This window comes from Haemaphysalis longicornis, unplaced genomic scaffold, assembly GCF_048455015.1.
Source record: "Haemaphysalis longicornis isolate Haplotype H1 unplaced genomic scaffold, Haemaphysalis longicornis Haplotype H1 scaffold_2, whole genome shotgun sequence".
In the NCBI taxonomy this organism is placed as follows: domain Eukaryota; kingdom Metazoa; phylum Arthropoda; class Arachnida; order Ixodida; family Ixodidae; genus Haemaphysalis; species Haemaphysalis longicornis.
In genome coordinates, this window is record NW_027526295.1 from 11,380,486 (window position 1) to 11,407,798 (window position 27,313).

At 48.8% G+C, this 27,313-nt stretch overlaps 1 protein-coding gene across 3 annotated transcripts in view; it reads left to right on the forward strand.

Moving 5' to 3' along the window:
* The window catches only part of Hmt-1 (ABC transporter ATP-binding protein/permease Hmt-1), a 105,834-nt gene extending 79,099 nt beyond the window's left edge, over positions 1-26,735 (forward strand). For all 3 annotated transcript variants that reach the window (XM_077697702.1, XM_077697701.1, XM_077697703.1), the window contains exons 17-21: positions 1,642-1,715; positions 4,481-4,697; positions 4,774-4,868; positions 9,621-9,689; positions 25,292-26,735. In XM_077697702.1, the coding sequence (XP_077553828.1) occupies positions 1,642-1,715; positions 4,481-4,697; positions 4,774-4,868; positions 9,621-9,689; positions 25,292-25,403 (567 nt within the window). In that variant the 3' untranslated portion in view covers positions 25,404-26,735. The remainder of the gene's footprint in view (positions 1-1,641; positions 1,716-4,480; positions 4,698-4,773; positions 4,869-9,620; positions 9,690-25,291) is intronic.
* Positions 26,736-27,313: the final 578 nt, after the last annotated feature.

Consider the following 27,313-nt stretch of genomic DNA (forward strand, 5'->3'; position numbering starts at 1 on the left):
CTTTGTTGTCACAGCACACCCAGCAGAATCACTGCCCCTGCGACATCAGTTTTCTTGGGAAGGCAGCCCTGTGTTCTCGTGGCATTGCCAGTGCTGGGCAGGAGTAAAGATTGGGATGTTCGTTTCCCCGAAGTCCAGTGCCGATCCGGAACCCAACCGCCCGGGCTCCGGTTGATTGGGCAGGAGGCTCGCAGGGTGATGGCGTCGGAGTTCTCCGAGATAGTGGCCGAATTGACAAACTCAAGCCGTTTGTATTTGATGAGGGGAAACGATGAGTAATAAAAACGGAAAAACTTCAAACTTCAGCTCGATGCTAGCTCCAAGTGCGTGCAGGTCACTCGAGAACCTCAAACTTCGTCAAACTCCCCTATGCTCGGAGCATGCACCAACCGCTCGAGCGACGCCGCCGGCCAGGACTCTGTTTCCGCTGCAGGACCAGTCTGGTTGCCCCGGACATAGCTGTACCCTTAACTTCGGGCGCGATCCTGAAGTCTACCTCTCGCTTAGGGAGCTCACAAATCACAACTTAGCTTCAGCGGTCGAGACTCTTGCCTCGCCGGGAACTGCCTAGCTGAGAGCTCGGACAAGAATGCTCCTTAAAGGAGCCATGAAGAGAAAATACAACTTCGTTAAATTTGAAAGAACTAGGATTCAGTATCTCACTCAGCTCCATATTACAGCCACAAAAGATGTTTTTTAACGAAAAAAAAGCAAGAAGTATTTAAAAACTTTCAAATTTTGCGCCGCAGTGACGTGTTATGAGCAAGAATGACGTCATACGGGCCAACAATAAAATATAATTTTCAGTGCGTTAACTGCTCGTTAGCAGTCAAGTGATGCGGTCAAATGGAACTAGAGGCCCCATTACAGACGTCCAGTCATGTGTCGGGGCGACAGGTCCGTTAGGCGGCCGCCAATCGCACAAACAAGGTTTCGTGACGTCATAGAAAAGTTGCGGGAAATTGGCTAGGGGGCCGCGACTGCTTCACACGTTTTCTTTAATATCTCCGTTATTTGTTCGAAGATTGCGATGATATTGGTATCATTGTTATCGGGACTAAGCGCTCTTTCTAGTAAACCCAACTTGTATTTTGTCTTCATGGCTCCTTTAACGGCCGAGTTCGGCTTTATAACACCTCGGTATTTTTCTCTCTCAGGCACGCCCCTCTCGCTTCCATACACATGTTAGGGAGGGCCCAAATTCACATAGACATTGCCAAATGTTCAATTAGGCGCCACCACCTTGGGGTCAAAAGCCTGTGTGCAGACGAGCAAGCACGCGGCAGCGAGTACACACGGGGTCGAGCGAAAAGCAGCCGTTCCTCTGGTGGCGCACGACCAAGGGATCTCGCGGAAAAGCCGCCGCTGCCGTGGGGTCTGACGACGATAACTACCCCCTCGTTGACCGCTACGCACACAATCCTCGGAATTTGGCGGGGCTGTCTGCCCTCGTTAGGGGGCTTTGGTCCCGCGGCATTCTCGCCATCCAGACAAGCCGCAGCGAACTGACGATGACCACAGCGTAGTGTTGGCAGTGCGGTGCCTCTAGACCGATCTGTGCTTTCAAACGCGAGTGGGCAACAGGGGAAGGGGGCCTGGCGGTGTGTGTGGGCTGCTGACCGGGGCGGTGCGGCGGTGCAGGTGAAGCAGAAGTCTCTCCGCCAGGCCATTGGAGTGGTGCCCCAGGACACCGTGCTCTTCAACAAGGACATCAGGTGAGCGCACGGGCAGCACTGCACGTCTGGCCCTCGGGTATGGGGCCACAGCGCAGGCACCACCCATGAACAAGAGGGAGGGAGAGAGATTCCGTCTCGCTCTTGCAGCGCTGTCTCACCGGCAGTCGGCTTACGCACTCCCTGGGAATGTGCGGGGCCTGCAGAACTTCACAGCTTGCGAATTCCTTGAACATGCGCAGTGCACGGGTTTCGCCAAATAGCGGGACACACGGGCAGCTGACACGGAAACTGGGGCTCCCGCTTGAGGGCTATCGTGTGGAGTTGGGTGTGGCCTGCTGCAGCAGTTTGCAGCAGAAGAAGGGAACACGTGGCCGCAGGCCTGCCTGCTGGCCTCGCAGTTGTCATGGCTGTCTAAGTCTGCACGCAACCAATCAGGAGACTGCTGCCAATTGGAAGGCCCATAAATGGGTGGGGCACGTTGTGTGCTGGACGCACCTTGGGCAGTGCCAGCTCCTCATGCAGCAAGCGTAATGTGTGGCACTGGCTGTTGTGGTGTGGGAACTAAAGGGAAGGCCCACAGGGAAGGTGACCATGGCTGCAGTTTAAATGGTTCTTCTTGCAAGTTTAAGGGACAAACTTATTTTATTAAGCTTAACTCTTAAAACAGCTCCTTTTAATTTTCAAGTAAACTCTGGGAAACTGGTCAGCATTGCGGCTCTTTTCCCACAGATTTCAAATATGCCATTATTTTTTGAGTAAGTCAATTAGTTACCAGGACGATTAGAGATAATCATTTTTCCAAGGAACAATAGACAAAACAGTGTTAGCCACAAAACTGTAATCTTTATATTTTTAATACTATGAACCCTGGTGAGTGCAATAAGAGAATTGTTTTTTTGATGCACCACTTGGAACTAGTTTTACAGCTCATTAAACTTTGGTGTTTTAAAGGGACACTGATGTGAATTTGTCAAGCTCACGTTTTTGCTTGCACTGTGTAGACTGGCTCAAATTAACACACTTTTCATCCTTTATCCGGTTGATAAGTCGGTAATTATTTTATAAAATGCGAAAGAAGAAAAACTACCATGTGCAGTCTGCGCCCGCCGCACCAATTAAAGGCTGTGACGACGGGAGGAGATTCACCGTGATTGGACGATGCCCAAGGTTAGCAATCAAACCAGTTTCGGTTTCGGTTCTGTAAAACAACATGTTTGACATCCGACGGCATCATTGGATGGGCATTCTTAATATCTCAGTAATTGTACCGCGCTTCTGCCATGTTGTCGGCTGTAAAATGCCTAAGATAAGCCTCCCAGAATGGCTTGGAATCGTAGCAATCACTAGCTGAGGCCTACGCAGTGGATGAACGCCCTCCACACAATCTTCCATCCACAAACGTGTTGTGGCTTAGTTTCAACTGAGCGAATGAATTGTGACGACTTGTCGGCAGCTGGCGGACTAAACGCTGGGCGGACTGACTGTCGGAAGGTCGGCGAGCCGTGGAGTAGCGCAGTGAAGCCAAGTCATCTCCTCCCGACGTCACACGAAAACGCCACAGAAAATGGGCGAGGATGCAGAGAGGAGGACAGCATTTTCTAATTGATTTTTCTGCTAAATAAATTTGCGTAAACGCACTCAGAGTGGTCGAAACATGGCCTATGGACTCCGTACCACAAATTGCGCTAGTAATTCCGCAATGTTTACAAATAACTTCACTGTCCCTTTAAACGGGCAATCGAAATGTTTCCTTGACACTGGTGCCACCAAAGTTTAATAAGAAGCTGTAAAACTAGTTCCAAGCGGTGCATCAAAAAACCGCTTCTCTTATTGCACTCACCAGGTTCATAGCATTAGAAAATATAAAGGTTACAGTATTATGGCTAACACTGTATTGTCTATTGCTCCCCCAAAAATGACTAATTATCTCTTAATTGTCTTGGTAACTAATTGACTTAGTGAAAAAATAATGGCATAGGTATTTGAAATCTGTGGGAAAAAATCCGCAATGCTGACAAGTTTCCAAGAGTTTACTTAACAATTAAAAGAAGCTGTTTTAAGAGCAGTGTCCCCCCTTAAAAGTGATTTCATGCTTGAGCCCCGATGTAACGAAGTTTACGGTGCAATGAATTTCTTTTCCCTTTGCTGCAAGCGTGCTGCTGTTCTTGCACAACTTAACGAAGCCCGTGCACACTGCATGTGCACACCAGGCGGATGCAGCTGCCGTGGGGGGAGGGCCATGTAAGGGTGAGAAGGGACGGGTCCTGGCCAGTTTGCAGCCCCAGGTGGGAAAGCCAAAGCCTCGGACATATTCCTGGTGAGGTGGCGTATCCACGCAATCATCGCCAGCCGTCATTGTTTGGTTTCGGCCCCCCAGCTGTTCAGTGCTATCATAGCGATGATTCCCCATTTCTGCACCCACGGGTGGGGCTTGGTTCTCGTGAGGAGCTGCATTGCCTGGCGTGTGCACATGTTGCGAGTGCTTTTTCTGTTCAGGCTTTTGTGGTCTGGACCTCTTGCATACGAGGCAGGCCTGTTGTTGGTGAACCGTGACCATAGCATGTGCTTTTGATGGCATGGCTGCTGCTTGGGGAGAGGAGTTTGCTTGTTACGGACCACCACTCCCGGATCGTCCGCGGACAGCCCGAGACGCCATCTGGTGCTCGATTTTCCCACGCATTCCTGCGAGACTTGCGGTCCGAACGCAGTCCACAGACTGCTTGCAGGGCTGGTAAATTGCGGAGGCCCAGTGATGGGAGCAAGGCCCATCATTTTTCCTCGGGTGTGCCTGCCTTCTGCTGCAGGTACAACATCCGGTACGGCCGGGTGGACGCAACGGACGCGGAGGTGGAGGATGCGGCGCGTGCGGCGGAGCTGCACCAGCAGATCGTGGGCTCCTTCCCCCGGGGCTACGACACGGTGGTGGGCGAGCGGGGCCTCAAGCTGTCGGGTGGGGAGAAGCAGCGGGTGGCCATCGCCCGCTCCATCCTCAAGGGGCCCGTCATCATGCTGCTCGACGAGGTGCGTGGGGGTTGGGAGCTGTGCGGGGCATGTGTGCACGCGATCGTGCTCACCAGCGGGCCCCTTCCCCCGACAGGCCACGTCGGCGCTGGACACGCAGACGGAGCGCAACATCCAGGCCTCCCTGGACCTGGTGTGCAGGAACCGCACCACCCTGGTGGTGGCACACAGGTGCGTGCAGGGTGCCCAGGGGGCATCGAGGGGAACGTGGGCATTTCTTCCTGATGCAAGAGATTCTCTTCTCTTGCGCAAAACGGCTCGGGCATGAGGAATCAACCCCACTGGAAGAAGTTTTCTGGCACCCCGGGTTTGTGTTCCTGTGGCGCGCTGATCAACACTCTCTTCATTGCCTGTGACGACACAGAGTGAAAGAAAACAATGGGATGAGTTCCCATCACGTCAAGTTCGCCCTGTGCTGCCCATTGTGTAGTGGCTGCGATGAAGCGTTCTTTGGGGAACTGCGGCAAGAGTGCTGGCATTAACTGTCATTGGGCATTACTCAGTCGAGCAGAAGCCACCCTTGGTAAAATCCATTGCATGGTTTTCGGGCCTTGAAATGAATTGATGGCCTTAAAGGGACCCAGAAAAGCTTTGTGAAGGTGGCAATCAAATGCATTCAGCTGGTAGAACACATAGCGGGGGATCTTTGAGCCAAGTGTGAGCCCCATACGTTGTACGGATAATTTGTAAACAATTTTTGAAGATCGCCTTTCTCAGCCAATGAGCGCGCCGCCGCAGCGAGCCGACCGCGGCTGACGCAACGCCGACTGTGGCTGACGCAACGCCGACCGCGGCTGACGCAACGGCGAGGCGCCCCCCTGATTCGGCCGATCGTCGGTCGCCGGCAACGTCACTGCCATTGGCTTCCAGCTGCTCTTCCTCCTTCCTGCGCGATCCCGAGGCAAAAGCGGGTCTGCAGAGATTGACGCGTGCCTAGGCGCAGGAATGTAGCTAGCGGAGAACGGAAGTCGAGCGTCGCGATGTCACATGGCTATTCCCAGTGTTTCCAGCTGCTTTGAAAGAAGCAGAGAGGGAGGAGGAATCGATCGGCAAGGGGGGAGAGGTGCACTTAATTGCTTCTGGCGCAGCTAATACTGAATGTAGATCAATAATTCCAACGGCATTGCAGCGCTATATTGGTACTACGCGACAATAAAGGCCTTTTGTAACTTTTACAAAAGGCTTTTCTAGGTCCCTTTAATGGCTGCCATCCTCTTGTCTTCATGTAGCATGTGGGGTGGTGTGTGCCTGCGCAGATATTAGATATTTGCACAGCACATGTCCAGAAAGTTGTCAAAGACAGGGCTTGGCAATTGTGAGATGGTCAACATTCAACGAAACAAACCACACTGCTGAGACACAACTTAACGATGCACAGATCAAGGGAAACATGTGCACTCAGGGAGGTACGACATCAGATGCCAGGGTGGCAAAAGTACTGGGCAGGTGCAACCAAATCACTAGCAAAGTACAGTGCAGACCGCTTATAACGTATGTCGCGGGAGCCGCAAAAATCCGCACTATAAGCGGTACCACACTATAACCAAAACGTGCGCGAATTCAACCAAATCGCCTCCTACCTCTCAAGTCATCCTAAATTTTTTATCACCCAAACGCACAGCACCTAAAAACGAAGGCAGGGTCTTTATTTCGTATTATTTTTGACATCAGCCGCTGCTGCACGGTCTCACATTTCAAAAGCGCGGTCTTACAAACGGCGAGTGCGGCTTTAACTTCCGTTGTGTTTGTGTTTTGAAAGACCATGGCTGCGTTTTTTTGCGTCTATGAAGATGCCGCAGGAGATGATAAGAAAGGCCAGCGGGATTTTTTTTTTTTTTTACCCCACCTTGTGTTCACGATGCCGAAGGCGGCTGCTTATCAGCGCAACGTACTGGTGGTGAAAACCTACGCGCGGCTCGCTTGTTCGGAAAGAGCGGTGGCTTATCTGCACAATGTTCTAAAGCGTGAACCGCATGGAGCGATTTCTCGCGAAAACGTGCAGCGCACGCCGCAGCCACGGCGACGCCGGCGCGGATACAACTGGCATAATGTGTGCGGCGCAGTAAGAGGCGGCAACATGGCGTCGGCACTGGCCGTGAAGCGGTGCAGGCAGCTCCACCGACAACTTTAACCGCTCGCTGAAATGCCGCACGAGGCGCAAGCGAAGATGCTCATGGAAGAAAGGAGCTGATAATGTGACCGCAAAGTTGAATATAAACTGCCATCCACGCTGCTTGTGAAAGCGCCCATCAAAAAATACCGCGGTGGTAAGCCTCCCTAAACACCTCTGGCGCGGCTAGCCGGCTCGGGCGCTTCGAATCTCCCGCCATTAGGTGCGCGTCTTTCCATTGGTGCAAGTCGTCAGGCTCCTCACAAGGTGGCAGTCCGTCCTCCTCTGACAGATTCAGACAAACACATTACCCACTGAACATCTCACACATCGCTTTCGAAATTTACCCGGCACCCCTACTTGCTCGTTCTGCGGAGGTTACCCAAACATATTCCACACAATATGGGCCTGTGATCGACATCCAAAGTTGACCCCCATCCCGAATCCAACTCTAGCATCCTGGGAGGCAAGTCTGGCTGACCCCAGCGCTGCGACACAGCTCCTGCTGACGTCCAGAGCGGAGGAAGCCATGGCCACGGCTTCCCAAGACGGCGCCCTGGACTAAGGGTGCTCAGGAAAATAAAGTTTACTTCCTTACTTCCTTCCTTCCCACTGCCACGCGAAGAAGCCACCGTGAGCGCGGAATCGTAAACACGAGCATGAAAAAAACGCACGCGGAACGCCGATGTGCACAATTCGTGTGCGAAAACGGGCCATGCGGTTCACGATTAATAGAAACTTGCCACGCGCGGACGGGGAGTCGGTCGCTATCTTCCGAGGTGCAAGCAAGGTCAGCTGTGGTTTCACGTACGCGCGAACTAAAGGGTGCCTATTTTTTTCTTCCGTGTCGAACTTAGAGGAGAGCAAGGGGTGCGCGCTGCGTCAGATGGCCGATTTCATCATTTCTTTTTTTCTTTTGCTACCCTAAAACGATGCCCCAGCTGCGCCGGTCGATCAGCAGACCCGCCGAAAAACCGCACTATAAACGGTATTGTGCTTCGGCCAACCGCATCTTAAGCGGTATGCTTATGCATTGAGTTCTATGGGAGGCAAACCGGTGGTCACAAAAACCCGCGTTATATCCGGTCCCGCACTATAAGCGGTTACGTTATAAATGGTCTACACTGTAGTTGCAATATACGGGCATGTGCACCCAATCCTTGTAGTGCAGAGATTGCCTCCAAACCATCCAAAGCAAGATGCCTGGTTGCTGCAAAGCTTGGCCCGATTTCTCTCTAGGTTTCAGTGTTTGATGGACGGCCATGATGCTGCAGCATTCGCTCAGTTTGAACACAGTCGTTCACTTTGGTGTGTCGTTTGTGTACTGAGCAAGTGGCCTTTTGTCGAGCCCTGTGGGCCATAGAGTTTCATACAATAATAACTATAGGGGAAACTGCCGCTATTGTCAACACAAACACCGAGGTGCCGCTTACGCTTCGATGGGAATGATGGGTAGTTCTTGAACTGGATTGTGTAGGATCGAAACAGGCCTGTGGCTGCACTAATTGTGTTTTTCGACAAAAAAACTCTTATTGCCTGATTCGTCGTTTACAAATTACATGGCGAACAAGAAAGTTGGTGACCAAACACTGGTTCTGTACGAAATAAAACGGCGCATTTAAATAAAAAGCAGACGCGGAGTCGAGGAGGTTTGTGGAGTATGTTTGCCATTTGCCGCCAGCTACAGTAGGATGCGGACTTCTTTAAAAGCTATTTGTAAAATTTTTGGCGCTTACTAAGAAATGTTTTGTGCTCCTAAAAAGATAAACCGATTACCTTTGGAGAAGTTATTCCAGCCTGAATTAGTGCCATTCATGAAGCAGCATTCCTATGAGCCGCCAGTACTGCTGGTCTACGCCAAAGGAGTCGGTGTTCTCACGAGAGGTGTGGCTGTTCCTAGCAATTCGTGACCGTTGTCAGCTTCACAAATACATTGCTCTGCTGAATGAGCAGTGCCACAACTCCTAATTCGCAGGCAACTCGCCACACACAGCGCCGTCATTTGTGCTTTCATGCTCGCTGTGCCAGCAATGAATTCACAACCCACCCGACTCGCAACTCTGGTTACAAAACATTTCCAATAAGGGCGGCATCAGTGCGCGTGCACCATTTATTTCAAGGAGAAACGTATTTTTGAACGCTTCTTCTAACATAGGCAAATGCATTCTTGCAAGTCCAAAGTGGAAACAAAACTTCCTGCACGATTCAATGCGTCATAACTTCCGCAAGCCATCGAGTGCCCATCCGAATCCAGAACTACCCGGAACCAGATTCTTCTCTAGTTGTTATTGTATGAAACTCTGTGCTGTGGGCCACAGGGAGTGCTTGCCCTTCCGCACATGTCTGAGGTCCGTTACTGGCATCTCTGGCCACTGCATTGCAGCACTAAGTGCACGTCACTCAACTGGATGTGCAGGTTTCACTCTATTGCTGATTGGAAAATGTGCATGGAGAGTGTGGTCGTTCAAGAGGTAGAGGTGCACAGTGGCTGCCTGTAAATCTTTGCCTTTGCCATGCAGTTTGAAATGACTGTGGGGTCGTGCCGCAGGCCCCGTGGGGGCTCCTCCTACAAGGAGCGTAGCGGCCAACCACCGCTTGTACAGTTCTTTGTGGCCACGGGCAGAATGCTGGGGCTTGGTCCAGCTGGTGCCAAGCACCCAGACACTGGAGGATTTAAGGAACGGGAGGGTGGACCAATGGTGCTTGGCCAGGACCTTTTTTTTGTGCCTGTGGATTATAAGGGGAGAGCAGCGTGTAATCTCTCTCCATCTGCAAAGATGCCTCCTTCGCCAAGCCATGCTTGTTGGTTGCAGGCTGTCGACCGTGATCCATGCTGACCAGATTCTCGTCCTCCAGGAAGGGGAGATTGTGGAGAGTGGCAGGTGAGTCTCTCCAGGGTTGCAGGGCGAGTAATCTTGGTGACGGTAGTGGCGACACCGCGGACCCAGGTGAAGGGCAGGAGCCACAAACGGTGGCTCCCTGTCTGTTTACCAGGCTCCGGGACCTCTCAAGCTATCACGGTACGGTTTGAGAAGACAGTACCGCCATCCCCTGCTTCTAATACATGCTGTATGGTATCTTCTAAAACCCCTCCAAACGTGATCGGCCTCCGAAAAGGGGTCGCACCGAAGCATCTTCTCCGCCATAACTATCCCCGTTTTTTGGTGATTGAGTCAGCTGACTCAGCAAGACCTGTAGCGTTAATGTCGAGCCTGAAGGAGCCGAGTTGGCTCCGAAACGTTGGGACCGCTTTGAATAAACGCCCTTGGTTGGTGTATTTGCCTCTTAAGCGTTCATGTCTGTATTCTTGATTTCAAAGTTCCTGCAGAGCATTCTCGGTGATAAGCTGGGTTCGCACAGGTCCTTGAAAACCTTGAAAACCCTTGAATTTAGAAGTGTCAATTTCAAGGCCTTGAAAGTCCTGGAATCTTTAAATGGTCCTTGAAAACCCTTGATTTTTCTGGTGACAACCAATGGCCCTGTCTTTTCACAAGAATTTAAAGTGTTTGTCATAGATTTTAGGTGTTAAAAATGCAAAGAAACAGTGTAACAATCAAGTTTCAGTGTATTGCGTGAAATTACGAGTTTAGTGGATAGTCATTATTACGAGGCAAAATTGGGAGAAGCACTCCTCAATAGACTCCATGTCAGGATACAATCCAGTGAAATCCGGCTTCTCTTCTCTACCTTTCATGTTCCATTTAGCCTGTAAACGGCCACTCATTGCATGTTTGCTGTGCCTCATACGCTCCATCTGCGTGTGCTTTTATGTGCAAATGGTAGACGTGTACATAGTTCATCCTGCCTTGCAGCAAGACTTTCTGATTTAATTTCAGCTGATACTCTTGCTGACAAAGCAGGAGATACAGGCAACATTAATGAAGTTTTGAAATCAAACTGCCTCAGCAAAGCAGCGACAAAAAAAAAAAAGCTCGAAATACCAACTGTGAATAAAAAATCGTACTGGGGGAGCATTCACGAACCCGTTAGCGCCTACCTAAATGTGCACTAATGTGCTCAGGTATTGGGCAATAACAAAATTTCGCATTGCATTGAAAAAGTTATAAATAATCCCAGATAAAACATTAGATGGGGGCCTTGAAAATGTGTTATCCGGTCCTTGAAAGTCCGTGAAAACCCTTGAATTTTTGCTTTTGAAGCCCGTACAAACCCTGGATAAGTATGAGGCTGAAAAACTGAAGGCAGGAGAAATCCTAGTTGAGGTCAACACGGCAAAACAGGCCGCCAACCTCCCGGCCCGCATCCTCAATCTGGACATCGGGGTCACACCCCACTGGAGCCCGAACAGGTCCCGACCTGCTTGAAGGCCTGAGGGAGCTGGGCGTCACTATCCGAAGAGATAAGGAAGTCCCAACGAAACACGTAATCTTGACCATCAACCGATCCAAACTTCCTGAAAGCATTAATGCAGGCTCTATCCGATGTGCAGTCCATCCCTACATACCAAACCCGCACCGCCGTTTCAAGTGCCAGCGGTTCGGGCACGCTATCAATTCTTGCTGCGGAAGAAGGACCTGTACGGAGTGCGCTGCACAGGACCACCCCACTGACAACTGTCCGTCCACTGCACTTACTTGTCCTCCTCCTGGGCCTGCGAGAAATTTCAAATGGAAAAGAAAATTCATTGTTAAGGTAACAGGTAACTCTTTCCCCTTGGGGAGGTACGCCGACACAGCTCACCGGGTTGCCTAAGGCAGCCCAACCTGTTACCTGCCAAAGAGGTAGCGGCCAGCACCGGTAGGGCCATAGCGGCTCCTCTCGTCTCTGCCTCCGCAACGACCCCCTCCCCCGCCGCACCGCCGGGGCCATCTGGCAAAGAAGACCCGAAAGGGTGCCAGGTCCCGGGAGTCAGTCCGCTGGGCACCCCCATGACTTCGGATGACGACATGGACGTCGAGCCGTTCCACCTCGCATCACAGCGAAAGGAGCGGGCTGGGGTGTCCAGGTCAGATGAGAAAGTGAAAAAACCCTTTCCTCAAGGGGTTCGAGCCCTGAAAGACGATACATTAACACGCACATATTCCAGTTGCTCTAAACTTCAATAATGGGAAGAGAAAATATCATGCAATGGAACTACAGAGGCCTTCTTCAAAATCTTGATGATGTCTATGAAACATTGCATTCCAATCAGCCAGGTGCCTTCAAGAAACACGTTTGAAGTCCAAACACACAAATTTCTTGAGCATGGTATTTAGGAAGGACAGAGGTGGTACATCCTCAGGTAGTGTGGCCATTATTGCCCAAAAGTCCCTGGCCTGCTGCCACACTGTGGAACTACAGACCATCCTAGAAGCTGTTGCCATCCCAACGATAATCTTCTCTGTACATCCCTCCTGACTTCCAGCTGAGATTTCAAGCGCCTGGTAGATCAGCTGCTACCCGGACCTCATAGGCGACCTGAATGCACATAACTCTCTTTGGGGCTCTGCTCGCATGGATGCCAGGGGTCGCCTCATTGAGAAATTCTTAACGTCGTCCGGTCTTTTCAACCTTTTCTACATACCATAATATAGGACACAACACCTACTCACACCTTGACTTGGCCATTAGGTCCGCAGTTCTCTTTCCTTGTCTTGAGTGGGGTGTGGGTAGTGACCACTTCCCCACTTCGCTAACGTATATAGGTAAAGGTGCAAGCAGTGCATCTTCCCAGAACAGGTTCAGTGCAGCAAGAGCAAACTGGGATACATTTACAGAAATCTCCACACTACATTACACCTCCATAAGTCACCTACACGTTGAAGAGGCAGCCCAACTCCTCACGGCGCACATCCTCGACGCCGCCGCCGCAACCAGAGGAGGCTGTGGTGGACTGTAGGCAGGTGCGAGATGCCCAGAACAAGGCGTGGGGTATGCTTCGCCGGTGCCCCACGTCCAGGGGCCGTGCATATTGCGCAGTTTTGATACAAATTCGTTTTCCTGCGCCAGGCTGCTCCAAAAGCTTAAAAATTGCAAGAATTGCACCAAACTGCTCCGAAAGAGTATAATAGCCAAGGATTTTAACGCTCCTGTCAATATCAGTGGGGGAAAATGCTTACTGACGGCATAATTTTCCGGCACCTTGAAGGTGATGCTGTTTGTAAAGGTTAATTTGATTCATCATTCAATAAAAGACCCGCATAAAATTGTCCACGGGATAGTTTTTTTGAAAGTGACAATGTCGGGTTGCACATGTTATATTGTGCGAATTTTTAAAGTTTTCCCATATAAAGTTTTCACAAACTACTTGTGCAAGTTGATTTTAAAACTACAATTTTGGGAGTGCCGCATCTCCAGAACGACAATACTGGGCGCCGCCATCTTGGTGTGGTGAAGATTGAAAAACATGGCCGCTGGGCGAAGCAGTTTCTCGTGGTTCAGGCAGAGTGCTCTTCGCCGATTTCTACTGCGGTTTTGGTTATGGGACCCGCCGCGGTGGCTCAGTGGCTAAGGCGTTGCGCTGCTGAGCACGAGGTCGCGGGTTCGATTCCCGGCCGCGGCGGCCGCTTTTCTGATGGAGGCGAAAAGCAAAAACGCCCGTGTGTACGAGATTTCGGCGCACGATAAAGATCCCCAGGTGGTCAAAATTAATCCGGAGCCCTCCACTACGGCGCGCCTCATCGCCTGCGTTGCGTCGGCGCGTTAAACCCTACAATCAAATCAATCAAAAATCAGTTTTGGTTATGGGGGTGGCCGGGTTTACGTTTGACCTGTTGCTGCAAGTTACGCGACTCGAAAGACGGGGGTTCATCAAAAACATCGGGGTACGCGCGATAACGCGGTGTTTCAGCCTTGAGTGTGACGCGCGGTGTGTGCGTGAAGTGAAATTTGGGACTCATTGCGGTGTTATAAAATGCCGAATTATTGTTGCTATTGACAGTGAGCTTGCGAGCAGCAGGAGTGGGATGATGGACACTGCAGAAGTGGCGGCGCAAGCTGCATCACCGCCAAATGTTCAAGCAGTGTCCGATAGCGGGACGGGCTATTATTGCACACTAGTAATAATGGTTCATCTATCTGAATTGAAATTTAATGCCAAAAGGGAGGTGACTAAACATGCCAATACTCTAATTATGATCGTAGTGAACGCCCACCTTGGGGCTTGAAACGGGAGGGCTGGTGGGGTGCGACGACTGTCACCTCTCTTTGCGCAACTTTTGCCATGGCTCTCAGTTGTGCGTAAAGCCGAGTCTGGGATTACAAAATAATAACGTAGCATTCACAGGACAATTAAAATTCCTTAAAATTGCTTAATTTTTCAATTCGATATTTTCAACGGAACTCCGCGTTATCTATGCATAGAGCCCATTGTGATACTCAGGTAGAAAAAACTTTATTGAAAGGCTGTTTCAGTGTAATGTACAGTCAGAACCAATTAAAAAGCGCACTCCCCCCCCTTCCCCCCCGAGTGGCCAAAAATTTGATTTTTTAGGCTCCTAATGTGACATAATAAATGCCGTTCTTCTGCTCCAAAATCGAAATTTCGCTGCTCCAAAAGCTGCTCCCAAATCTGGTTCAGCTGTCTCACCCCTGCACGTCGGATAACCTCCTTCTGTTCAAGCGGGCAAAGGCGTTGGGAAAACATGTGCGCCGTGGGGCAAAATGAGAGAGTTGGCGCACCTGCTTGACATCCATAAACTCTTACACCAATACACACAAGGTCTGGACACGTATGCGAAAACTCGGAGGACATGAGACACACAGCAGGGGACACAGGGGAAGACCAGGCTAACACACTTGCATGACACTTCCACTACACTAACACTTTCATGCAACACAAAGCGGCCCGTGGAAAGAAGTCCTTGCATGATGATAATATGTCTAACACCTCATGTAACTCTTCCTTTTCACTTCAGGAGCTGAATATGGCTCTTGGAACTTGTAAGCCTCCAGCTCCAGGCGGAGACAACATTACATATGCAGTGTTACAACACCTACACGCAGACACACTTGAAGCACTCCTACACCTCTACAACAAAATATGGCTTTCGGGGCACATTCCAAAGTCTTGGCCATAGTAGTGGCTTTTCTGAAGGAGGGGAAGGACCCAACCTCTCCCTCTGTCCATCGGCTCATCGCATCGCCCTCACAAGCTGCCCGTGCAAGCTCCTCGAGAAGATGATAAACAGGAGACTTGTGTACTTTCTTGAGTACAACGGTCTTCTCGAGGGCTGCCAGGCAGGCTTCAGGCCGGGGCGATCCACGGATGACCAACTTGTTGCCCTTGGATTATACATCAAGGATGCTTTCATTCACAAACTGTTTTGCGCAATGGTGTTTTTTGACCTTAAGAAGGCCTACGACACCGCTTGCAGGGGTGGAACAGCTGCACCAATGAGTGCCAAACGTGTTTACCTGCGCCATCCTACGCCGAACTGCCCCTGTTGCGCCAAATCCGCCTGAATTAAGGGGGACGCGGGTGTTAGAATGCTCGAAAATCGCGAAAAAATGCATTTTGAGAAAACCACATTTTTGGAGTCTCCATACCTTCAAGCACCTACTCTAAAAGTTTAACCGCTGAATCCGGTCGGAAAAATTCTTAAAATCGACTTTGTAAACACAACAGGAGCCGCAAAACGCCGAGAATCGGGCTAAAAAAGCTTGAACTTCGCGTGCTCGCCACACTCGAAGTAGACTGCTGGCGGCGGCCATCTTGGGCTAGCCTTGTAGATGCTCTCTTTGTGGGTATTTTGCGCTATCTTACACTGGCGTCGCATGAGGAGAACGAGCGTTACGGCCGATTTCGTGAAGATCGTTTACGAGCCGCTGATTGGCAGGAGCACGTGCGCTCGAGGCAAGCCCCCTGTTCCATGTCTCTGATTGGCCGGTGCAACTTTTCTTCCCTCCATGGGCGGTGCGGTTGAGTCGCCATTTTTTTTTTTTCGCTTTGTTTTTGCAGGCGCGCATTCGCCGCCGCCAGGGTGTTGGAACGAAACGAAAGCCAGAAACGAAAAACGAAAAAAAAAAACGGAATTTTTTTCCCAAAGAAAAACGAAAATGTAACGGTATTTATTACTTCGTTCAAGAGTGAAACCAAAAAAATTTCGTTTCGGTTTTCGGTTTGGGTGGCAATTTCATGTGTTGCAGGATTCATTCAATTTCCATTCAGCGAAATGGGAAATTGCCGTCGATTTTCTGGCATGAAATCATCTTTAGTCTCTATGGCACCCACTCTCCTTCAGAAGGCTTGCTGCCTGCTTCCATACCCTCTCTGTTTGTGCCGATAGGCACGCTGCTGAGGTCCACGCGTGGTTGCCACGGGCATCTGGCTTCGATGCAGACGTCGCGTCCTTATTTATTTATTTAGTTATTTATTTTAATAAAATACCCACATTAGGCCTACGACATTGTTTAGGGGGTGTGATACATAAAGAAACACGAATATTCTATAACACGACATAAGAACAAGGAGCAAAGCTTCCATGGCTTCCTCCGCTCTGGACGTCAGCACGAGCTGTGTTGCAATCGTTAAAAAGGATTGAGAATTGTGAAATTACGTTAAAGAAGATGAAGTGATGCTTAATAATTTTTTTGAAAAATATAATTTTTGAAAAACTTGTATAGTTGTGATCCTATTGTTAAAAGTCTAAAACGGTTGGTCTCCCAGAACCCTGAAAAACTCCTGTTTTTAATCTTAAAAGAGATTGTGTGCGGGTATATAGCAATGGATTAACATCAGTACCTTCAGCAAACCCCCCCCTCCCCACTTCCACCGTATATATCCGAACGAAGGGATAACAGCATGAAAAGTGGTCAATACTTATTGCGCACTTCCGCAATGCAAGCGTATTTTTCTAAAATTCTAAAATACTAAAATACCCTGGCTGCAGCAGTATTTTCAATTCGGGTGCGTTTTCTCAGCCGTTAGTGACTGCGATTCTGTCGCAACGTCTTTGTATCGTGCCGCAATGCTTGGACACTTTTACCTCAACGAATTACGCGCTGCAAGCGCACGAACAAGCGACGGAACACGCGGTAAACGGAAGTGCCGGGATCGCCTGTTATGTACGAATCTGGTCTGAGAAACGACACGTGGAAACGTCCGGATTTAGTTAGCTGTTGTGCTTTGGTCTCGTTTGTGAAAAAATGTTGGCAGCACAATATGTTTGTGCTTTTCTTTAGTTTGCACAGACGTCGAAGGAAGTACAAAATAGCAAGTACCGTTTGTGAAGTTCAGCAAAAAGTTGTTTTTCAGCGCTCTTTTCAAAGGTTTTCATTGCTTGCATAGAGCTTTTCCGGTTATTTTTGTGGTACGGTCGCATTCCTGTTTTTTTCCCTTGAGGAACAGAGTGGCACGGTGCTTATTATATTGTGGCTATGCTGTAGCAAGAGTTAGAAACTAGAGATGTATTTTTCTCTGTCTTATTTTGCGACATCCTGCTCTGCCTTATAGAGTGTTTCATTACCTGGCTTTTGGCTCAGATCTAGCAGGTGAGGCTGTTTGTATCAACAAGGCATTGATCGCCAAATTGAAGTCCACCTGCACCTCTGCAGTTCCTTATTTTGTGAGGTCATGCTCTTCTTAACGGGATGTTTCCTTATCTTACTCTTGAGCTAGGATAACAAGACTGGTATACTTTCACTCGTATTGAATTGATATCACCGGTGATGCTATTTTTATTACTCTGTCTATGCGCACTTATTTGCAAAAATGAGTAAAGATTAGACAATTTTATACGAATTGTTGATATTAAATGCTCACCTTCTTCATGCATTGCGAAAGTCTTCAAAATGAGTAAAAATAGCATAGCTGGCAGAGCAGACCTTTGGCATTATATCCGTACAAATCATTATTGACTTTGATCAAGCTGAATTTCTCTAAAGCCCCATAAGAAATGCCTCAATAAATGAATTTTGAAGCATTGTATTCCATGAACAAATAAAGCTATGTTAAAACCAATTACATATTTTAAATCAGCATAGAAGCTCATCAACGGTGTCAATTTTCATGTATCTGGCACTAAAAATTTAAAAAAATGTCTAGAGACCCACCTCCGCGTGATACGACCGCCATGATACCCAGCCCCAGAAAACTTGGCTGAAACATCGTGTTTTCGGTTTCATCAATGCGTTTATGTTTTCGGTTTCATCAAGACTACGAGCAGCTATCGAACCTGGCTTTGGCTTAGCCATAAGGCAGTAGGCACTACGTGAGATCTGCTTGAACTTTTGTTTGTTGCATTTGCATGGTTGTGTTCGCCAGCGTCTGCTGCTGCGCCACAATCAATGAAAAATGGCCAAAAGTAAAATGTTTTTGTGTCTCATCGCAAATAGAATAATATCCACATCAAAGGTTATACAGTTAAACCTCGATATAACGAAGTCGTTCTTGGGGCCGCAAATTTCGTTAAATCGAGAATCTCGTAAAATCGAGGTTTCGATTTTACAGTTAATTTAAGCAGTTATTAAGGTTTCAAAACCTTGCCAATCGCCAGGAAACAACTGCTATGTAGTTACCTCTCCACTTAAAGCGAAATTTGTACTAAAACTGGCCGCGAAAATTGTGTGAATTAAGAGTTTCAACACCTAGGCAATGGAATCCAGATAGCCGACGGTAGTTCATGTGTCGTCGTAAAACCAATGCTTTTTCCGCAACGCCTTATTAAATATGATAGCAGATAAGGTTTCCACTTTTCCTTTCTTTCATTTTAGTCACTAAACGCCACTGTTAGTCAATTGAACCCGCGTCCATGCCCCGTGAACTTCACCCCGGCGAGGTGCTCATTCGAAGTTACGCCTCTTTTCATCCATTCAGTGGTAGGCATAAAGGAGCCATGAAGACAAAACACAAGTTGGGTTTCTTAGAAAGACTGCTTAGTCCCGATAACAATGATACCAATATCATCGCAATCTTCGAACAAATAACGGAGATATTAAAGAAAACGTGTGAAGCAGTTGCGACCCCCTAGCCAATTTCCCGCAACTTTTCTATGACGTCACGGAACCTTGTTTGTACGATTGGCGGCCGCCTAACTGACCTGTCCCGACGACACATGACTGGACGTCTGTAATGGGGCCTCTAGTTCCATTTGACCGCATCACTTCAATGCTAACGTGCAGTTAACGCACTGAAAATTATATTTTATTGTTGGCCCGTATGACGTCATTCTTGCTCATAACACGTCACTGCGGCGCAAAATTTGAAAGTTTTTAAATACTTCTTGCTTTTTTTTCGTTAAAAAACATCTTTTGTGGCTGTAATGGAGCTGAGTGAGATACTGAATCCTAGTTCTTTCAAATTAAACGAAGTTGTATTTTCTCTTCATGGCTCCTTTAAGCCCGTTCTACATGGAGCGATTTTCCCTGCGAATTCACAGGTGTGGCGCCGCTCGTGCGGCAAAACGACCTTTTTTCGTTGCTACGGCAAAGTGCCAAATATTAGGAACGATCGAGCGTCCCCGGCAAACGCCACTCGTGCGACGTGGAGGCAGTAGAGGGGCCGGAACTTGTGGCCAATAACCCGCCGCGGTGGCTCAGTGGCTAAGGCGTTGCGCTGCTGAGCACGAGGTCGCGGGTTCGATTCCCGGCCGCCGCGGACACTTGTCTGATGGAGGCGAAAAGCAAAAACTCTCGTGTGTACGAGATTTCGGCGCACGTTAAAGATCCCCAGGTGGTCAAAATTAATCCGGAGCCCTCCACTACGGCGCGCCTCATCGCCTGCGTTGCGTCGGCGCGTTAAACACCACAATCAATCAAATTGTGGCCAATAGGAACACAGCTAAGTGAACGTCACGGGCACGTCACGGCATCACCATTTGCACGCTTAGCAACCAGATGGCGTTGCTTGCACACACGCGGTGTAAGCGCGGGCGCACCAACACAAACAAACGCGTGTTCATAACACGATGTTGCACGTCGTTTTCAACGAATGTTAATCGTTGTCCGCGCATGTCACGGACATCACAGCAGTTCGGAAGAAGCACAAGGTACACCAAAATGTACTAGGCACGCATAACAAGCGAACCAAGGGTTACTTGCGGTGTTTGTCTTCTCTGCTATGTGTGCGTATATTGAAAAATAATTGGCGATTGTTAAATGAAACCGCTAATAAACTCATATTTACTGCAAAACAATCTGAAACAACTTCCCCAGAAAGTAAAATAAAACTTTTTTTTTTTTTTTAATCACAACAAGCTTTGCTCGTGGCAAACCTAATTCAGTCTGCAAAGAATGTGTTTCTGAAATGCGAAAATCGCGACGTTCGCAGGCTATGTAGACGACATTTCCAGGCATTGCGAACTTCGCAAGTGCGAATGTTCGTTCCACCGAATTCGCAGGCGAAAAACGCGCCATGTAGAATGGGCTTTAGGCGCGGCATTGAGGGGTGCGGCGGGCCAACAGCGGAAGGCTGCTATGAAACTTTCGAAAAACTTTTTCATGTACAAAGGCTCTACAGTATGGGCACGTGATGCAACCACGACACTCGAGATAAAGCCATGATTGTGAGTTGAGCGAAGTAAACGCGGACTGCTTCACTGTGTGGAGCAGCGCTTATGTGCTCCCGCTAAAGTGGAAAGCTTACATTAATTATCTTCCAGCCAAATTCGATTAAGCAATTACTTTTATGCCCACTGAGCCCCAAAGAAACCGATTTCTCCGCACCGCAGCTGTCTAATGAACGCTGGTGTTGAAGATGACCACGTTCAAAGAGAGCAATTTATTGCCACCAGCACTTGATGTTCAAGCCGTAGTGAAGATATCCGTAAGCAGTGCTTGGCGTTTCTTGACCAGGGTGAGCTTTACATGACGCTCGTATGCTGACAGCGCTAACAAGGCTTGCTCTTAAACATTCGCGTGTGCCTTCGTGCCTCCGCAGAACGTCGATGGCATCCATCACTTCGGTGGCCTTCGGTTTCACCGACACTTCCTCAGGACATTGTTCGGAATACTTTTCTTTCCCTTGGAGTGCTCATACTGCTTACAAGACTCACCTAATGATGCACGAACAAAATACCTAGAGCAGCAGCCCTGGAGCAAGGATGCGTAGAAAAAAAGCTTGAAGTAGGCTTCAGAAGCCTAAGCATAGAGGGCACTGGCGTGGGCAACGATGGAGACGTCAAAATGGTGGCCGCACTATTGAACGGTCTATGACCGCTAGCGGTTTGAGCAGTGGTTTGAGCATCGCTTTTAATTGTTGTTAACCGCAGATTTCACCGCTTTTCTTTCGTTTTAGCCTTTTAACTCTTTCGGGACCGCCGGAAAAAGTGATGAAAAAGGGAGGTCTCGGTACAAATTTTTTTCTGCATAAAGCAAAGGCACCATCCTGCCTTGGCATATACCAAAATGCAGCTAATTATATGTTCTTTTACATACAATACCAAGTTTTACTTCAACACTGACGATAGAACCATGAAAAAATCTGAAACTAAGAACTTCGTAAAAAAACTACAGAAAAAGATAGAAAAAAGCGTAAATATAAAAATACTAAAAAAGAATAAAATTATTTCAGGATATACAAAATCTAACACAATGCTTTGTTTCTTCATTGAAAAAGTTTGATGCGGCTAGGTGTAACTGGTTTTTTGTTTTGTGTGTGATCTCTTTGGCACTAGGGCCATGGCTACGTCGTCGCCCAGGTACACGCGGGGCTCTTGTCTCGGCGAAAACTTGATCCGTTTCTGCACTGGTGGCAGGAGATCACCACCGTAGGTAGTTAACACCCTAGCGAATGAATATAAACCAGCCAGAACATAGTTCGAGCGCACATACCTACTCCAGAGCCAATTGAAACCCAAACCAACACCCACCTTTGAGCGCGATTTGATGTTCCGGGCTGATCGACACCCGAATCCTCACTCGAGCTGAAATCTGATCTCTAAAGCCGCATTTCGACTCTTCACTGCCACTCTCATCGTTAAAATCCACAGTAGAAGGCGAAGATATGCGAGCCGAGACCAGGCGGATTTCTTATCGCGCTCGCACGAGTATGACGCCATGTTTGTTTACATTCGAAACCACTGCCCGTCAGAATAAAATATCTGACGCGTTGCCGCCTGGCGATAAAAAAAGAAACTTCACAAAAGAGAAAACTCCAGTTTTCAAACTATCTCCTAGATGTCGCTAGGTGTTCCATCGAGCGAAAATTTGTATTCTGCAGGCTCGCGAAACCGTCGATCATATGTGATCGATGGCCTATGGAGCGGTCCCGAAAGAGTTAAGAGTCAATGCGAGTAGTGAATGTTTTCAATGTAGGCTCTGAGAGGCAAAATAAAACGTGCCTCGACCGGAATTTCGTTCTTCTTTCTTGCCATAACTTCGTTAAATCGGAAGTGCCGCACGAAATTACTTCAGAAAATCGAGATAAAAATATATGCATTTAGCAAAATTTTCATAGAAAACTTGAAAAAATTCGTTATATCGCGAATTTCGTTAAATCGAGGTTCGTTAAATTGAGGTTCAACTGTAGTTTATTGGAGGTTAACGTCAATTTAGTGGCTCGTTTTTGGCAATCGTAGGTTTTCTGCCCGTAACTTTGCGGTGCTGCATGTATTGAACAGTGTCTTGGACGCTTTGCCCTCGCTTCTTAATTCGGTGCACTTTTGCTTGGAGGTATCTACTCATTTTCGCCCATGAACTTCAAACGGAAATGAATCTAAAACTTCAAATGAACTCCCTGCTAAACGGAGGGATGCTGGTTGCCTTTTGCCCCACTTCCCCCGGTTTTTCTGTATTCAGAAAAGAACAGATAAACTTCAATTCAATTCAACTTTGGGGTAAGCTTTGCTTAGTGGAGGATGGTCTAATATTAATAGGGCCTTCTGACACGCTCTAGTTAGGTACGTTGTCTGCGGCGAAAGTTCGTAGATTCGTGCATCCCTGTGACGGGTAAAGAGTCAACTATGCTCAGCTTTGCACGCACTGAAACCGCTGTTCGATGGAAAATATGCAAGCAAACACCTTGTTTTATGGAATGCCGCCGTCGTATAAACACTGCCGTTTGCTGGACACGAAGCAAGGCCTGTTATCTGATCTCTTTCTACTCTGCGCGTGAGGTTTGGCCTTCGAATGGTAATAATGCAACACACTCGCTGGGGCCGAGAGTAGATGACTCCGCATTTTGTAAACCTCCAGATGTAGTACAAGAACTGCGTTCCTGGTTTAGAGTAGGTTCTAGTGCATGGTAGAACGCCTGAGAATAGTAGAGAGATTAGGTACGTGGAAGGGGACTTGCACAGCGGCCTGTACGGAGATTACGGAGGCACCATAATGCTGTGAAATGGTGTTACATCATCTCCAAATGGCAATTCTGGCTGCTCCAAAGCTGCTCCGAAAATGCCTTTCTGGCTGCTCCAAACCTGTTTCAAAAGGCACTTTTACCTGCTCCCAGGACTGCTCCCAAATCCACAGACCCTGTTCCACCCCTGCGCTTGGCGTTACGGGATTCTTAAGTGACCTGAAGTCTTCCGGTGTTTCGGGCCATATGCTAAACACCCTTTCGAGTTACAGGTCTGAAAGAATGTTTTGCATAAAAGTTGGTAATGCACTGTCAAGGATTCATGTGCAAGAAAACGGTGTGCTGCAAGGTGGAGTTGTAAGCTTCACTCTGTTTATAATTAAAATTAACTCTCTTGGTAAGGCATCGCCAGCTACCATTTCTTACTCTGTGTATAGACGATGTGCAGATATCTTTTAAATCGTGTGACATGTCAATCTGTGAACGTCGGGTCCAGCTTGGTGTCAAAAAACTTGCCGGCTGGGCAGACAAGAATGGTTTTAAACTCAATTCAGAAAAAAGTTCTTGCATTGTGTTCTCCAGGAAGCGCGGGATCCATCGGAACCCAGATATTACTCTTAATGGCATTTCAGTTCCTGTTAAAAAGGAGCACAAGTTTTTAGGCGTAATATTTTATTACAAACTAACATTTGTTCCACACTTGAAACATCTTAAGCAAAAATGCCTAAAAACTATGAATATTCTTAAATTTCTCTGCCACCAGCCCTAAGGTGGAGACAAGCAAGTCCTTCTGCATGTTTATGGCGCCTTAGTGGGATCTCGATTGTACTGCGGTAGCATCGTGTGTGGGTTGGCAACGAAAACGGCACTACAAATGCTTGACCCGGTTCTGCATCTGGGGCTTCGCCTTGCTTGTGGCGCCTTTCGCACCAGCCCTGTTGAAATCCTCTATGCAGAGTGTCACAAATTATCCCTGTATCACCAGAGGATGTACACTGACTTGTTGTATGCCTCTAAAATCATGTCTGTGACAAATCATCCTTTTAACTCAACCATTCATGATGCGTCCTCACAGCAGCTCTTTTTAAACCGTCCATATATTTCCATGCCGTTCCCTCTCAGAGTGAGAGCAGAAGCTTCTGATCTAGCAGTGTCATTTTCACACATCCAGAAGACACCCATCACTAATTTTATTGCACCATGGCTGAGGCATTTTATTGCACCATTATGCAGCATTACCTCTCACTGCAGGAGAAGCACGACTGCAGAGTTTTACTGCGACGCATCAAAGACAGCTGATGCTGTGTCTTGTGCTGCACACGGACTGAACTTTAACGTGACCAAAAGGATGAACTCCCACAACAGCTTTTTTACGGCTGAAGCACATGGCATGTTACTTGTTTTACATTACATTGCCCAACATCAAATTTCTCTTAGTGTTGTACGTGCACTCTGGCCCAGAAAACGTTCAATCTTGTTTTTAAGGCCCTTATGTTGGCGTGCGCCTCAAGTCTTGAGATAACAATATGTTGGGCCACTGTGGAATATATGGGAACGAAACCACAGATGAAATGGCCACTGCTATTGAATACAGTGGACATAAGAACAGTGCAGCACACAGACATGAAGCCACAGTTCAGACACCAACTTCGCAACAGATGGCAAACACACTGGAGTGAACAGACAGATAGCAAGTTGCACGTTATAAAGCCACGCTTGGGACCATACACCACTGACACATGCAACAGATACACACAAGTTGCCCTTGCTAGGCTACGGATAGGGCACACACATGTCACACACTTGTATCTGCTCACGGAATCTTCAATACCTCTGTGTAGGAGGTGTGGAGAGGCCCTATCTGTAGTTCACATTCAAGTTCACATTCACTCATTCAATGCAAGGCAGTCGACACCACAACTATACAGACCACTACACCCCACTACACCCACCGTTTTTCGTGTCTGGCGATCCCATGTTTACTCTCGAGCATGTTTTTAAATATTTAGCAGAATTTCAATTTTTAGACCTAATTTCATACCACGCATGATCACTGCCTGGCCCTATACACGAGCCATGCTCATTGTCGTTTTCTGATTTTACTTTTGTTCTTGCTGACTGATCTTCGTGTTTACGTTTTTGGTGCCCTTTGGCCAACATCCAACCGTCATCATCCAGGCTGTGCATTGGGGTGCCCATGAGGGGGTGAAATGGAGATGTGGGTGACACCCAGTGGAGGTTGGTAGGGGAGGGTGCCGCAGTTGCTGGTGCAGGGGCACAGAGTGAGTCCCTGTGCCCCCCGTGTTGCAGCCACGAGGAGCTGCTGGAGTATGGTGGCACCTACGCCTCCATGTGGCAGCAGCAGCAGCAGCGTGTGGGGCCCAAGGCACCCTCGGACGAGGGCCCGCCCCCCGACCCTTAGCGCGACCTCGTGTGCCGGTCCAGCTGCTGGCCCCACGGCGGACGGCCTGCTTGGACTTGCAGGTGGCGAGCAGGGGCGGCCACTGCGCTCTGGCTCTTCCGCCAGCTGTTGCTGCACCAGTGCCCACCCGCGCCACTGATCGTGCCTGTCGTGTGCTTCGTACCGTGACGCCACTGGAACAAATGTACTCCGACCCACGGGAAGCCACCCTTGGCTACAGGGGCGTGGAAACTGTGACCTTGCTTGTGCAGGCATTCATTCGAGTTGCTCTCTTCCCCCTTGGTTTTGCTTTGTCTCACACGGCCGGGACACACTGTCTATATGGTGCCTTTCTGGGGCTGTGATTCTGGTTGGTGATAGTAGAACTTTGTGACCCTTTTCACCTGTAATTGCTTGCAGCACTCAGGTACATGCGAGACTTGGCACATTTCCACAGCTGTAACTAGTCATTGATGTGCAGCACCCATGCGTAGCCCAGTGGGAGTGCATGGAACAAGTCAGGGTTGCGTCTCCTTGCGTCTCCTTGGGGCTGGTACACCTCTGCCGGCTCTGCTTCCAGGGATTTGCATCGTCTGAGACTGGCTCGGTTTCTGAGCTGTCGCTATGGTGGCTCAACTAGACTTCTCTCTGGCGTTCTTGTTGTGTGAGTAGCAAATAGAATGTGGCTTAGAGCAAATTTTTGTACCGGGGTGATCGTAGTGTCACCCTTAATCTTTCACGGAGGTTGTAACGGTGGACTTGGGGAGCGCTGCTGAGTGCGTGCAGCAGGTGTGGTTGACATTGGCGCAGTGTCCAAGCACACTTGGCCCGTGGCAGGGGGACGCGTCAGGCTGCTGCAGGCGTGCTAGTCTAACCAGATGGGTGTGCACAGTGGCTGCAAGATGGGCCAGCCGGAGTGGTGTGGAAGAAGCCTGTGTGTGCTGCACTCATGCAGGCACACGCTTGGGATGATGCACCTGTTCCCACTGGACCCACTCTAAAAGGCGGCCGCTTCAAAGGCTCCCCATTAGCACAGCTGGATCTGCTCTCACCTTTTCGGCACACTCCTCAGCATGCCTTTGCGGGCAGTCCTTGCAGACCCACAGGGCCTCACTTTGGCCAGAACCAACCTTGAATATGGCTCGTATGCTACATGCTAGCGCGCAACTCTTGCTTCTGCGCAAGTTGGCAGAAGAGAACAGTGGTGAACAGTTGGCTGTGCCCACAGAGATTACAGAAGTAGCCTTTCTTTGTTTTGTCCTGTGGTTTTGTACCGTTTTATACGTCACCACAAGCGGCCTTATTTCGTTTCCAAGGTGGAGCGCATGTTTGTAATAAAATGTTTGAAAGAGACGTGCTGTTATGTGTGCTAACTTGCGCTAAGAGGACAGGTGTCCCGACAGGCTCACTGTAGTGCAGCCCCGAATCGGGGGCTGTAGTTGGGGCAGCAGGGCTCCTTTGCTGATGGAACTCACGGCAGCTCTGGCTGCAGACTGCAGACAGCTGCTTGTGGAGGGCATTCCCTCGACATGGCCCTTGCCGCTCAGTCTGTGCACCAACTGCTATGTGATCTCCCCTGAAGACATGCAGCCGTGCAGGTATGTTCCACAGGCAACACATTGCACTTTAGGCTGTGTGTGGTGTTAAAGAATTCCCAAGCATTGCACACGGGCATGTGGCCCTCTAAGTATAAAGGCCTTGCCAACGTTGAGGAATGTGCATGCCTGGAGCAGCAGTGGCATGCATTTCTGGTGGTGCTGTTCATATCTGTGCCGACAGTCTCCTGGAACAGTTGAATAGTTTATTATGCTTGTGCATTGTTCTCCACACCTACTTGGCCGTGATGCCAGCAGAGAGCGCACACAGCGACCAGCACGCACCGAGGAAGGAAGAAAACTAGGGCCCAGTGTAGTGTCTAAACTTGACAGCAA